This window comes from Engraulis encrasicolus, chromosome 22 (assembly GCF_034702125.1).
Source record: "Engraulis encrasicolus isolate BLACKSEA-1 chromosome 22, IST_EnEncr_1.0, whole genome shotgun sequence".
In the NCBI taxonomy this organism is placed as follows: Eukaryota; Metazoa; Chordata; class Actinopteri; order Clupeiformes; family Engraulidae; genus Engraulis; species Engraulis encrasicolus.
Genome location: NC_085878.1, coordinates 36184342 through 36198902, shown reverse-complemented (window position 1 = coordinate 36198902; position 14561 = coordinate 36184342). Strand labels below are relative to the sequence as shown.

Below are 14561 nucleotides of genomic sequence, written 5' to 3'. Positions count from 1 at the left end.
CGTAAGTGTCAGAATTTGCTTAGAATTATTGTAAACTGCGTCCCACCATATGAGTTAGGAAATCAATTTGCAAGAGGGGGCTGAGAGAAGACCACGGGAATAGAAGACGTTCCACTTTTCAGGCCAACATCAGACGTGATTAGAAGAACGTGTTCCATCAGCTGTCCGGAACTCTGAACTCAAGATTGGTCCGAATATGATAAGGGCTTTGTCAGCAAAGATAGCTATTTGTGGGCCTCGAACTTGGACCCTTGTGCTTACTGTTCCTTTCTTCTGTCGGGAGCGCGCCTCGGAGTAGGACTGCGCGCCTCTCTTCTCACGGTCGAGTGCAGTGCAGTGGCATTAGTTATTACACAGACCCCTTGTGAAGATGGCGATGTATGCAGCTCTCCGGTGTGTTTCTTCAAACTTTTCCGCTGCTTTACCATTGGTAGCTAGATCTACCCAGATTTCCTCGTGTCAGTATTTCTTGAGGACAAACTTTCAACGCACGTTGAGCACAACTTCAAGTCTCGCATCAGGTAAAAAAAATCCAAACATTGTGAAGAGGGCGATGCAAGTTGTGAATCCCGAAATGGGCTAGTAGCCTACTCATTACAGGGAAAAGATTAAAACTAAGATTGACAAAAACAAACCACACAGGTGAAATGTACTACTACTACGACTGTTATAGTAATACGTTTTTAGTGAAATTGCGGCGAAGTTCTTTTAACCTAAACGTGTAAAAACAAATGCACAGACAAAGCCTTCGAAGCCTGTTTCAAAGTTCAAACATTGGAATTTGGGATGTTGCCCAAAGCTAGGGCTAGCAACGTTAAACACGTTCTCAGTGTGGGCTATGATAAAATAGTTAGCATCATCTTGTCGTCGACACATCAAATTATCTTTGTTTTAAACGAATACATTGTAACGCATAGTCTGTCTAACTTGGGAGGAAGACAGTTAAATGATTGCAGGTCAGGTGCACCCACTCTGGAGAGAAAGTCTCAGGCAGTGTTGCAAACGTGCAGATGATGGACTGAAAATTCCAGCTGTGTGTCTTGACGATAGAGTTTGCAATCTAGTTCTAAGGGCCATCCGATGCTGATTCGTGTGCTCTTCCATAGAATCATGCGCGTGTAATTATGCTAGAGCCTGATATCGACGTGGTACTCAAACTTAGTTACATACTCGTGTGTCTCGTGTGCGCACAAGGACAAAATTAACACCATGAGACCTCTACCAGCCAGTTTGAGGCTATACTGAAAGTCATTGCCTTTTTTTAATGCAACTGCCATCCATTTGCACAACTATCTCATGTATTTCTAAGTAATCTTAATGTATTCCCTTTTTTATTCCTTTTGTCCATGCATGCAATCCTCAGTGGGGATGCTGGATGCTTTAAATACAGACCAATAAGAGTCATGGTGTGAGTCTTTGAGAATATTCAGCCATGCTCCTCTCATCCAGCACTGTCCACAATCTGGTTTGAACCTGTATTTTTTTCTGCATGCATGGTCTGCTGCTGCCATTGAAGATTGTTGAGCCATTTAAATACCGCCGCTGTGTCTGAAAGATGGCAGATGGTATGAGGGCACTTGGTACATAGCTGGCTGGTGGGGACATGTCAACTAAACATATTTTATTGCGGATGGCATTTGTATGGATGCCTACATTTAATGTAATGCAGTGTAGTTGTGTGAGATGTGATGGCTTCTGTTTCAGTTAACCTGTAGGAATAGTTGCTATTTTGGACCGTAGAACTAATGTCAAAGGGGTTTGACATGGGTTCATTCATCGATGGCCAATAAAGCTGTGACTTCCAGGGGAGTGGCCCTTGGGGCTGACTTGCACAAGGTCTTGCGTAAAAATGTGGCCCGATTCTGCAATGGCAATTGTGAGCTTTTTTTTTTTAAACCCGAGGAATGTCCAAAAATATTGAACTCTAACATGAACCTGATTATTGAAGCAATTACAACAGAAGACCAAGTCATTGCAGACAGTTATATGTAATTGATAATGCCCTTGTCAGATATAATCAAGCAATGTTGATCTGCTGGAAGTAAACAGTGAAGTAACCTCATTAATATCCCCAGGGGGAAATGAAGGGCAACGGCAACCGCCCAGGATGGCGTCCCAGTTGGAATAGTTGATGGTCAGCTTTGCACATTCCTCTGTTGGTGCAAATTGTGTATGTTGAAATGTATCAATGAACACTAATTGCCTATTCTGATTCTACCTACAGCTCTCAAATACACAGACAAGCATGAGTGGGTTCGAGTGGAGGGCTCCATTGGCACAGTGGGCATCAGCAGTTATGCTCAGGTACACAACCTACCATGTCTGGCACCAAAAACCTGTCAATCTTAAAATTGCATTCATTTCACTTCAGTTAGCGGTTTTAATAAATGCACAGATCTGGGGGCCATTCAGACTGTGCCTGGCAGAGAGAAAAAGCCTCTGTTTGAATGACCCCACAAGTCATGTATGATTGCTATGTTATGGCTTCAGTTTTATTATTGTTTAAACACTGTCTTTTTATCACTGACTGTCCTTCACTCTTTCCCTTCCACCATGTCTTTAGGAAGCTTTAGGAGATATTGTTTACTGCGGGATGCCAGAGATTGGGCAAAAGCTTGAACAAATGGGTAAGACACCTAGCATGGTTCAAAAGGGTCGTTATGACATGGTCACTGACCCCCACAGCCAAGATATTTCTGAAATGCTGAGCCACGTTCTGGTTAAACCAAACACACTCGCTGTTCTTTTTTGTGCAGAGGAATTTGGAGCGCTGGAGAGTGTAAAGGCCGCCAGCGAGCTGTACTCTCCGCTGACGGGGGAGGTAACGGAAATCAACACAGAGCTAGCGGAGAACCCTGGGCTAGTCAACTCCGCCTGCTACGAAGGAGGTGAGTATGTCATATGAACCTTCAGTATTAAAGGTGCACTGTGTAGGATGGTGGCTAGAGTAGGTATTGCAACTATGCTGCTCATTGACACTGTGCTGTCTACTGCCAAATTGGATCTTTTCATGAATATTTACTAAATAATAAACTAATATTTACTAGTATGACCAAAGTACAGTACATTTTTCAGCTAGAATGTCTATTTCTGACAGCATGGATTCTGGAAATAAACTACTGAAAATAGTACACAGTGCACCTTTTAAAAAAAATGCGTTCTTGATCGACAAGAAATGTTTGCACGTTTTTTTGTGAACCTGGTTGAATGTCTTATCTCTATTGTGGACAAAATGCACAATGCATGAACTCAGATGTAAAGGAGAGGGAACAAAGCTGTGGTAGTCACCTTCTAATGGTGTTTACCATCGACCTTCTGTTTTGTCGTGTTTAGAAACTCATTACACCTCACTTCTGAGTTTTCAAAAGGTTTGAAATATAAAGACAAACCACTTCATGCCCTAATAATCACAATGATGCAGAATAGTGCAAAGATCATGTAGAATAACCCTCCTACCGCAATATGAGTCTCTACAATTCCATAGAGCATATTGATATTTTACTACATATGAAGTTAATACAGACATTTCTAATTGTATGTACACAGGTATACATTAAAGATTTGATTGTCCCCAACTGAACTGTTTAGCAATGTATTGTATAGTAATTGTTATTTTCCACTCTTAGGCTGGCTCATCAAGATGTCCATTGACAATCCTGGAGAACTTGAGGGATTGATGGATGAAGACGCATATGGCAAATTCGTAAAATCACTTGACACTGAATAGTCTAAAGATATTTCTGGTCTTTCTTTTACATTAATCATGATTTTTTTTTTCTGTGGATCCATATCATGGGCAAATGCTAATGTTTTACTATTCCTATTTTGTATTTATTTTGATTGAGACGGTGATCAAACAGTAGTTCATTCCAAATGTTAACCAAAAACCCACATGTAACACTTCGAATATTAAATCATTTTTCAAAGGGCTTCAGGCAGTTTTGTACCAGGAAATGGTTGGGCCCAGCTCGACGTTGATCTTTTTAAGTTTTCTTTGTAAACAAAGTGACAAAATAAAGCACAATTCTGTGATTCAAATGCCCAGTTTCTTTGTGCACAGGCAGTGCTTTGCATATTACCATTGATATACAAATTGTTGTTCCTACACATAAAGTAAGGAGATGTCACTTTCTCATCTGCCCTATGTTTTGCTAAAAGCACGTTCTTGCACCAGACTCGATTCACAGTGAGGTATGGTCTGCATCTGTGCTATGCATTGAGCATAGGTGCCGGAAAGGGGGGATGCGCAGCGGTGCATTTGCATCTCCACATTTGGGCTCCCTAAATGAGGCTTTCTCAACTTTTACTGCAGACAAATGAGTGGAGTGCAGCAGCAGTAACATTGTTAAGAAATAAAGAATCAAGAAAAAAAATGCACCACCACTTTAAAACTCGTTCTGACACCCTTGGCATTGAGCACTACAGTGCACTACACTATGCTGTGATCATGGTAGTCTTGGTGTACAAAACCTTAATCCATAAAGGTAATCTACTGTATGTGTTGAGGCTCCAGTCAAAAACCCACTACTCTTAGTGACTGCTGCCGTTTAAGTAAAAGAATGAACAAATGAAAATCCCAAGCCTGTAGAAATTAAGTCCTTTTAAATTGTACTGAGCAGTGAGCCTCTGCAACTCTTGGAAGGCTGGCACCGCAATGCTTAAATTATGCCTCTTTTCCACTGCCGGTTTTCAGGTAGGCCTACTGTGCGACTCGGCCACCACTTTTTGCATTATGATTGAGCTGTGTCGTGCCTATTCGAAATGCAAAAAGTGGCAGCCGAGTCACGCTTTGTCAAGCTGTAGGCCTACCAGGAAACCAGCAGTAGAAAAGAGACAATAGTCTAACCAGTTATTCCAATGATTGAGATTATGGACCCGCCTGGGGGCTGTCGAGTAGTTTGCTGCGTTGCCTGTTGTCTAGTGGGTCTTCCACATGGCTCCTCTGCACGTGATGTATGTGCAGACAGGAGCTCGCCATCCCCTCACAGCCAGGGTGCAGCTCCACACTCCTTGACCTTTGCACTCTGATTAAGATAAAAGATGCACCGTGGGGGAGCAAGACAATCAATCATTAATGATGAGGTCAGAGTATAAATAGAGCAGCATACAGTAGGAAGACTGTTTATTGTGCCTTTAACCTGTTTGGAAGACTACTGACTTTATCATGAGCGTAGAATTCATTAACCCTTCAAACACAAGCCTATCAGGTGAACTTTAAACTGATTTCTGTCCCCAATGTACTGGTAGTCTATAGATTGCCGTTGCCTAAAAAAGGCCAAGTGCATTCTAGAAGACCATTCATACCCAGTTCACAATGTGCTTGAACTGCTACCATCTGGCAAGAGATACAGGTCCATGAAAACCAGGACAAACGGACTAAAAAACTGTTTCTATCCAGCGGCCATTACAGAACTTAATTATGCAACCAGAGCATAGTTTTTACACAAACTACTCTTTTTTATTTGTATTTTTATTTATTGCTTTAACAAGAAATGCTCAATTTCGTTGTGCTCGTCACAATGACAAATAAAATATATTGTATCGTATTGTATTGTATGGTATTGTCTCCTCACATGTAAAAAATGGCTCTCATATAAATATCTAGCTTTTGGAGAGAGATCCTTTGCACAAGTTGCACAAGTCATGACATGACTATGTGAATCATTTCATATTTTATAGGCTTTAACTCCGTGCATACTAGTATGCAGGCCCTCCGGCCATAGACATTACATCCTCTGGTAGAGGGACAAGTAGGGGTGGTGATGGGTGTGAGCACGGGGTCCCATTACAGTATGTGTGTGTGTGTGTGTCTGTCTGTCTGTTGTTCCTTTGGAACCTCATGCACAAAAACCCACTAATTACGTATGTATTCCCATTAAACATTTCATGAAGGGGGGCTTGTGGCTTAATGAGCTAAGACACCATACCATTATGCCAGCGACCTAGGTCTGATTCCAAGGTCATTTTCCAATCATTCCTTCCTCTCTCTCTCCCACTTATTTTTTGTCAGGCTCTCTCACTGTCCTATCCTAAATGAAGGCATAAAAGCTTTTCCAAGTGGGTTATGAAAAAAATGGATGGGAAGGGGAAGGGGAAGGGAAAGATCAAAGGATATGTTATTTTATACACATCTGTGGCATTTTTCCTTTCCTCCTGATTCTGGTTAAAGTGTCCATCCACGGTTAACCACAATGCCCCCTAAGCTTATCCAGACTAAAAATAAGATAAAAAATAACACTAACCAATGTCATCCAGACATTCTGGCATGGCACAGCTGAGACTCTGTGTAATGTTTTTTTTTTTTTTTTTTTTTTTTTTTTTAAATAATACATTTTCAGCCATACCGCACGTTGTGCCTTTTTTTTATTATGCACTCTCCTGGTAGTAGCTCTAGTTGGTACCTTAAAGGGACAATGTGCAGGAAATGGTCAAAAAAGGTACTGCAACTATGCTGCTCATTGAAATTGCCAAATTTCATCTTTACATGAAAGTTTACTAAGTAATAAACAAATATTTTCTAGTATGGTCCAAGTAGAGTCATTTTTGCAGCTAAAAATGCCTGTTCCTGGAAATTCAAAATGGCGGACCATGGAGAAGATCCCCCTTTTCATGTATGAAAAGTGCAATTTTTCCAGTCATATTGAATACTTAGAATTTGATGGTGGTGGTAAATATTCATGAAAAAGGTAACATTAGTGAATGGGTAGCATGAATTCTGGAAATAAACAACTAAAAATCTCACACAGTGTCCCTTTAAAGGTGCATCGTGTAAGATAGTGGCGCAGGGTGGCCAGAGTAGGTATTGCAACTATGCAGCTCATTGAAACTGTGCTGCCAAATTTGATATTTTCATGAATATTTTCTGAATAATACACCAATATTTACTAGTATGACCAAAGCACAGTAAGTTTTCCATCTAAAAATGTCAAAATGGCGCACCATGGAGAAGATCTCCCTTTTCATGTATGAAAAGTGCAATTTTCTCAGTCAATGAATACTTAGAATTTGATGGTGGTGGTATTTGTTAAAAAGGTAACATTTGTCAATGGGCAGCATGGATTCTGGAAATTAACTACAAAAAATATTACACGTTGCACCTTTAATGGGATATTAATAATTTCCAGAGGTGGAAAGAGTACAGAAAATGTGTACTCAAGTAAAAGTATCTTTACTTTGCCTAAATTCTACTCAAGTACAAGTAAAAGTACCTATCTAAAAATGTACTCAAGTAAAAGTAAAAAGTACTTCACTTAAAATGTAATTTGAGTAAAAGTACTTAGTTACTTTTAATTAGCTTTCCTCTTGAGAATGTCATGTTTATTTTTCTTGAATATCGTCCTCCATAACCTCTATCTCTTGCTTGGCACCAGCCATCATCCAATACATTGATACAAGATAGTAAAATAGTGGAAATGCTGTGTGCCATCCTGCACAATCTTTCATTTCTGGCGGATTGTGGCATTATTGTGCATGGCATTTTGTCTCTCAGTCAATTTTTTTTACTCAGCACTCAGGCCAGGTTCCAGTGTAATTGAGTAAAGTACTTGGGTCAAAATGTACTCAAGTACAAGTAAAAGTATTAATTTAAAAATTTACTTAAAAAGTACAAAGTATTCATAAAAGCTACTCAAGTACAATATTGAGTAAAAGTAATAAGTTACTTTTCCACCCCTGATAATTTCTTAATCATTGTTTGATTCTTCTCTAGTTTTACTGTATGTTCCTCTCTTGACCAAGGAGAGGCAGCATATCCCAAAAGCATCCTGAATGAGATGCACACGAAGAAAATGACGTTTTCAACCAAGGGTTTCCATTGGTTGTGATTTATATATCCCACAATGCACCGCTCTGCTACTTCCTTTTCTTTTCGGCCATTTTCGTCCCCAACGGTACGTGAAATCTCACCTAGGCCATCAGTAACTTTATCTATTATAATCCGAAATGTGTGTGTCAGTACATAAGTTGTGAATTGCATGTTAGTATTGTACAAGGTGTCCTTTACGTGTATGTGGTATTATTTTTTATCTGGTACAAATAGCGACTGTACATGTTAAAGTCCAAGATGAACACCAGCACCGATTTCTGCCCGCTGCATGTCTACTCATGCTGGCTAAATGGCTTACTGGTTTGTGGACTTTCATAATACGTGGATCTCCGCTAAAATGTAAATGGAAGCGTTGTGTATGTACATGATATTCAACATATGCTGTGATAAATGAGAATGGTTTCGTTGTAATTGTCACTGTCAACACCTTGGTTAGCATAGCCTACTGGCTAGCTTTAGCCATTCTGTGCTCTCATGATCTGCCATCATCACCCAGTTTGTTGACGCGTGGTAATCTAAATGGGAATGCTTGCCTCAAAACTTGCCCATGCACTGTTGTTCTGTGTGGAGCGACGGGTGCGCATCACAAACTACATGCTTGCAGTAGGTGGACAAGTAAACAAGCTGAAGTTGTCTTCCCCCTTTCCTTTGCAGGGAGGTAGGCAACCATGGCACCCAGCCGAAATGGCATGATATTGACCCCCCACTTCCACAAAGATTGGCAGAAGAGAGTGCGAACATGGTTCAACCAGCCAGCCAGGAAACAACGCAGGTAGGTAATGCTTTGAAAACTTTGTGAGTCATATTTGGCACATCCCTGCATCGTTGATCAGGCGGTTACATGCTTATAACCTACCATCAATGAATATTGTCATGATCCAATCTCAACTGTGGATTGTAATTGTGAGGGGTTTATTGTGTTGATGTATCTGTAGTTATACATGCATCACCAATCTTTTTCTGTGCTTATTAAAATGTTCTTGCCCCAGCTCCCATCAGTTGGCTGTCAACAGTCTGTAAATTTGTACAATGATTATGCCCATCTTGTAATGTCTGACAGTCAAATGACGACAATACTCCGGAATCTCTGTATCACCTTGATGATACTCTTGAACCCCTTTTCTCTGATGACTGTCTGAATTGCAACCTTCTCATTGGTCACACAGAAACCGAGAGACTCACTGAGAGAATGAGTATTGATGGTAGGTTATACTAGACTGGACGTTTCCAGATTGTGCTAACATCAGTATCTTGTTTTGATCCTGTGTTACAGACGTAAGGCTCGTCTGGCAAAGGCTCGCCGTATCGCACCTCGTCCCGTCGCCGGACCCCTGCGACCAGCAGTGAAGTGTCCCACCATCAGATACCACACCAAGGCACGGGCTGGACGTGGGTTCTCCCTGGAGGAGCTGAAGGTATTCGCAAGCTTTAAATTGCCAAACTAAAAATGTTTCACACTTTGGACTTGCACTCAGTTGTGCCAAATGTATTGCACTGCATTGCCTTCATGTTGAATGCTAGATTACATCTGGATGGATATGTTTCATGAGCCAACATAAGTTTGTCCATAAGCTGCTCCCAGTTTGACTGGTGTACAGTAATAATCGGGATGGATGCACAAGTTCAGTGGTGAAGAGTTTTTAGGAACATGTTGAAGTTTCATTTTTTTGCAAGTTGAACTTCTCTTGGCCCCACTGTTGGTGTGATTTGATGGTTGGTGTTCTGTGTTATCTGTTGTGACCCGCCTTGATGTGTAGTGATGCCATTGCTTGGTCAAACGGAACTGAATCTTTTGCTTGAGATACTGCTGGAAAATTGTTTGTGGTTGAGTACTAGGGTGATTTGAAGTATATGTGGTAGATGACTTAAAATATGTGTTAATGGTTTTTCTATAGTCTTTTCCGACATCAGTGTTGTAGCTATTATGATCCAATCCCAACTGTGGATTGGAATTGTGCGTTTCTGTAGTTGTACATGTATCGCAAATCTTGTGCTTAAAAAAAATCTTGCCCCAGTTCCCACCAGTTGGCTGTTCGCAATCTGTATATTCATACGATGTTTATGCCCATCTTGTAATGTCTGGCAGTCAGATGACGACAAATCTCCGGAATCTCTGTATCACCTTGATGATCCACTCGAACCCCTTTATCTGATGACTGTCTGAATTGCAAACTTGTCATTGGTCACACGCAGCAGCTGAGACTTCTACGCCTGTTTTCTCATTGCGGCGGTAGCTCTAGTGAGAACACCTGTTATAATGGGCTCTCTGCTGTTCCTCGTGTCCCCCTTCAGGCTGCCGGCATCAACAAGAAGGTGGCCCGCACCGTCGGCATCGCCGTGGACCACCGCCGCCGCAACAGATCCACAGAGTCCCTGCAGCTCAACGTACAGAGGCTGAAGGAGTACCGCTCCAAGCTCATCGTCTTCCCCAGGAAGGCCTCCGCACCCAAGAAGGGCGACAGCACTGTAAGTCACACACACACACACACACACACGTCATTGCAATGTTATGACAAGTTAAAGAAATTTGGCTTGTATGGTGTGTGGTTTTTGATACTTCTGTGGAGAAAATATTTTCCCACTTTGAAATGCAGCTCTTTTTTATTACCCAGGATTTATTTAAATACATTTTTAGTTCCTGCAGTCAGATGACGACAAATCTCCGGAATCTCTGTATCAACTTGATGATACTCTTGAACCCCTTTATCTGATGACTGTTCATATTTTATTTTATTTTTTTAAGTTTCAAGATGCTGGCCTCTCAAACCTGTTGAGGGATTCTAGTCTTGCAAAATGTTAATTCTGTAAACTGTCCAGCTCATATTACTGTTACCCATGTGGCAGCTGCAAGAGTCAGATTAAAATCCAATAGACTGCCCAGCCGTGGCTCAGTCGGCTGGGCACTCAACTGCTACATGGGCGACCTGTGGTTCAATACCGGTGCGTGGTCATTTGCCGAACCCTCCCGATTCTCCCTGCTTATTTCCTGTCACAACTTCACCATCCTATCATAATGCCGTGTCCAGACCAAGAGCGAACTACGCTGCCTGGTAGCGTGGGTAGCAGAAGAAGTTTCGCCTTGAATTTGCTGTATTCGCTCCAGACGCAGCATTGACATGTTTGATTCAGCTAATCACATAACGGCTCTGGCTTGACAGCCTGGGTCATTCGGAGATATGAACGTTCCGATTGGTTTTCGCCGAACAGCGTCAGAGCGATTTCGCCTGCGGTTAGATTTAGTTTAATCGTCAAAATTCGCTCTGGTCGCGCAAGAAGCTTTGCTCCTGGCGAATTCGCTCTGGTCGCGCAAGAAGCTTCGCTCCTGGCGAATTCGCTTTGGTAGCGCAGGTCGCGTGCCCTCCATAGAGAAATAATGACTTCCGTCGCTTCATTCGCTCCGTTCGCTCTTGGTCTGTACACGGCATAATGAAGCCAGAAAAATCCTATAGACGTTTTATCAGGGAGTTTAACAGTTGCACTTGACAATTTCTGTTCGAAACCATAGTGTAATGGAAAGATATAAATCAAACGGAACTCTGCATATACCTCGTGTATTTAATGTAGACCAGTTTGGGTTGGTGTGAGTATTGTCTCTAATTCTGTTGTTCTTTTGTCATGTCTCTAGGCAGAGGAGTGCAAGATGGCCACTCAGCTTGCTGGACCCATCATGCCCATCAAGAACGTAAGTACGACACCCATACTTGGGTCACAAGCATCTTTCAGAGAAAAGTTTGTCTTTTGGGGCAGTTTCTTTCCCTCTCAGCCTTCCAAAGGTTTATTATGTCAAATTTAGGAAAATCTGGTCAATGAATTCTCACTCTACAAATGCAGTATTTGTTACAGAATGTCCATTACTGAGTGGTGCGTGTGTTGGCTTGCCATGTCGGCAGCATTCAAGATTGGGCACATTTCCATGATGGTTTTTACCGTAGTTCTCAATTTTTTTAGAATTAAATGGTTCTATATTGATTTTCCCTCCTTTACATGGAAATGCTTTAATTCTGTTCAATGTCTAAGGGTTGAGAAGTGTTCAGATTTGAGGGGAGAGATGTGTTACTTTTCATGCCGTGACCTCTGCCAACAAGCATGCACTGAATGACCATTTACATGATGGAGTCATTTATTCATTTGTATTGCTTACCCATTTGTAAATCATTTTGAGCTTTCCAGAAGTAGTTCAAATTAAATTATTGGCTTATGATTATGAAGATTTAGATTTGTACTGGTAGGCAAATGTAAGATCAGTCGTGGTTGCAAAGCAGTGCTTTTCAGTGTTTCAGAGATTGTTTACTTGCATCTATAACTGATTGATAATCTACAAGCCACTAAACGAATAATTTGATAGCTGGTTTCTATGACCTGTTCAGCTGAATTACCTATCAATTTGGTGTATTTAATTCCTGCGGAAGGCTCCACCTAAAGGTTGCCTTCGTTCATATCCAGTCAAGTGATGACAAAAACGCTCTGGAATTACTGTATCCACTTGATGATACTCTTAATGTAGATCTGATGACTGGTCTTTTCCCCTTGGTGCATGCTTGGTTTTTCATAACCGTGTGGTCAAGTCCTGAATATCTGCCTTTCTGTTGTCCACAGGTGCACAAGAAGGAGAAGGCCCGCGTCATCACAGAGGACGAGAAGAAGTTCAAGGCTTTCGCCAGCCTGCGTATGGCTCGCGCCAACGCCCGCCTGTTTGGCATCCGCGCCAAGAGGGCAAAGGAGGCAGCCGAGCAGGATGTGGAGAAGAAGAAATAAGAACTTTTGTTTGTATGAGGCTCAAAATAAAAAACTGTCAAAAGAATATGGATCCTTGTTTGCTTATGATTCAGTAATTGTCACATCATTTATTCATCATAAGCAACGGTAGTTGCCATCATTGTAGCATCTTAAATTGCAATGCTCTTGATCTGGGATTTGTTTCAGTAATGGCCTAAAAGGGTCAAGTTGCACTTTGCATGGTACCGAATTCAATTGTCCTGTGTATATAAACTTGTATTAAATCCTAATGAAGGTCTTGAGCTTACAAGTAGGGGTGCACGATGTATCGGCCAGATGTATCGGTATCGGCCGATATTTGACATTTCTCAACACATCGGACATCGGCCCGATGGCTATAACTGGGCCGATGTTAACGCCAATTTTTTTTATATGTTACGGTTCTAAAAGACTCGACTTGACTGACTTTCATTGTCTTCTAATTTGTCTATTTTTATCTAATTTTATCACAGGAAGTTTAAATGTTTTTTAAGATGTTTGTTTGCATCATTGTCAGTCTGTATTAAATTGCAAAAACCCCCCAAAAGAAACATTGGTATCGGTTATCGGCCAAAACCGCAATATCGGTATCGGCCGAAATTTTTCACATCGTGCATCCCTAAAGTCTAATGATGGAAGTGCCCGGTCGAAACTGACATTCTCTGGACAGTTCTTTTTTGAAAGGTTTTTGTCTCGGTATTGTGGTGCATGTTGACATGATCTACAAATGCTTCATGATCAAAAGCATGTGACAATGCCCAGGTATATCTACCCTTTATAGCGGAGGTATTCAATTAAGTCACTGAGGGCTAGTTGATCAAGTTCCTCACGATAAAAGGGCCGAACTCAATATACATGGATCACATGCCTATGCTTTCATTTTGTTCAGAGCCTTGCCATGCAAGGGCCGGATCAGGCCCTGGGGCCTTCAATTGAATAGCCCTGCTCTATAGCCTAGTTTAAGGCAGCCAGAAGTTCCACATGCCCCCAACACTGCCACCCTCTTCACCTGGCCTTCAAAATGTCTGTGCGCCACCGGGTATGGGCTCGCATAAAAGTGAGGAAAGACTCAATTTGTTAATTTGTGCTTTTCCTCATTCATCTGCTTATAGAGTAACGTAGTGGGATATCAGACAAAGCTTTTGAGTGTGAATCTGGGAGAAGCAACATATTGGGATGCGGCAGTGCCATTGATTACATGTCTCTCACCTTCAGCAGGAAAGCTGCCAAAATACATCACACCATCACTGACCTGTGCTTCAGTTGATGTGATTCTGTCCAGACCAAGCCAGTAAATTCAATTTGCCAATAGGGGGTGCTAGAAACCAATAAATGCAAGCTGATGAGCAGGCTTTGTGCAGTGAAGGCTGTCACTTTAGGCAGACTTTTTGTCTGGTGAAGAAGACTGGGGGGGGTGTCAATGTACAGTATTGTCCTTGGTAATGGTTCATGAAAATATGGTTGTTAATTATTAATAGATAGGTTAATTTTGAACATTAAAAATGAGCAATTGAAAATGCACATGTTAATATCTGAGCAATTGTTTTCACATGTCGCTCACACTTAAAAAGAGAAAGAAAGAACCTTATAGGTGTCATTAATATGTGGAGTGCTCTACAATGACCATGAGTGAGAGGCTGTATTATTCCGTTCCTCATTCAGATGAGGAGGCATTATTTACAGAGGGATGCAAAACCACACTTCTGCCTTCTGCAGTTTTGTCTTGACCGATGGTCATCTCCACGGTAACTGCACTGCTGTGTCCTTTTCATGAGTAAATGTCAGGAGCAGGAAATATTAAGTGGTGTAGGAAACCGGTCCTCATTCTCTCAGCAAACAATCTGAAAAGGAGAGAAAAAAACTGCTTGCGTGGAGGGGTTGTGGAAATGTCAGACATTATAAGCATACTGTTCATGACTCTCATGAGCATACTGTTCACGAAGCTTGAGAGCATATAAAACACATGATGAGATTGCGTTTT

At 41.5% G+C, this 14561-nt stretch overlaps 2 protein-coding genes and 3 non-coding genes across 5 annotated transcripts; all 5 read left to right on the top strand.

Annotated features, from left to right (window-relative positions):
- The first annotated feature begins 172 nt into the window (after nucleotides 1-172).
- Nucleotides 173-4032, top strand: gcshb (glycine cleavage system protein H (aminomethyl carrier), b). Its single transcript, XM_063187863.1, has 5 exons — nucleotides 173-521; nucleotides 2225-2304; nucleotides 2564-2627; nucleotides 2757-2888; nucleotides 3627-4032. Exons 1-5 carry the CDS (start codon nucleotides 371-373, stop codon nucleotides 3725-3727), a joined length of 528 nt encoding a protein of 175 aa, XP_063043933.1. The 5' UTR covers nucleotides 173-370; the 3' UTR covers nucleotides 3728-4032.
- A 3744-nt stretch (nucleotides 4033-7776) lies between these two features.
- rpl13 (ribosomal protein L13) lies at nucleotides 7777-12626 on the top strand. The gene is made up of 6 exons (XM_063189031.1): nucleotides 7777-7889; nucleotides 8480-8597; nucleotides 9099-9240; nucleotides 10118-10291; nucleotides 11451-11507; nucleotides 12422-12626. The coding sequence occupies exons 2-6, from the start codon at nucleotides 8494-8496 to the stop codon at nucleotides 12578-12580; spliced, it is 636 nt and encodes a 211-aa protein (XP_063045101.1). The 5' UTR covers nucleotides 7777-7889; nucleotides 8480-8493; the 3' UTR covers nucleotides 12581-12626.
- On the top strand, nucleotides 8891-8972 carry LOC134439420 (small nucleolar RNA MBII-202). Its single transcript, XR_010032763.1, has one exon. It is a non-coding gene; the product is annotated as a small nucleolar RNA MBII-202 (small nucleolar RNA).
- Nucleotides 9917-10003, top strand: LOC134439419 (small nucleolar RNA MBII-202). Its single transcript, XR_010032762.1, has one exon. It is a non-coding gene; the product is annotated as a small nucleolar RNA MBII-202 (small nucleolar RNA).
- LOC134439418 (small nucleolar RNA MBII-202) lies at nucleotides 10475-10555 on the top strand. The gene has a single exon (XR_010032761.1). It is a non-coding gene; the product is annotated as a small nucleolar RNA MBII-202 (small nucleolar RNA).
- Nucleotides 12627-14561: the final 1935 nt, after the last annotated feature.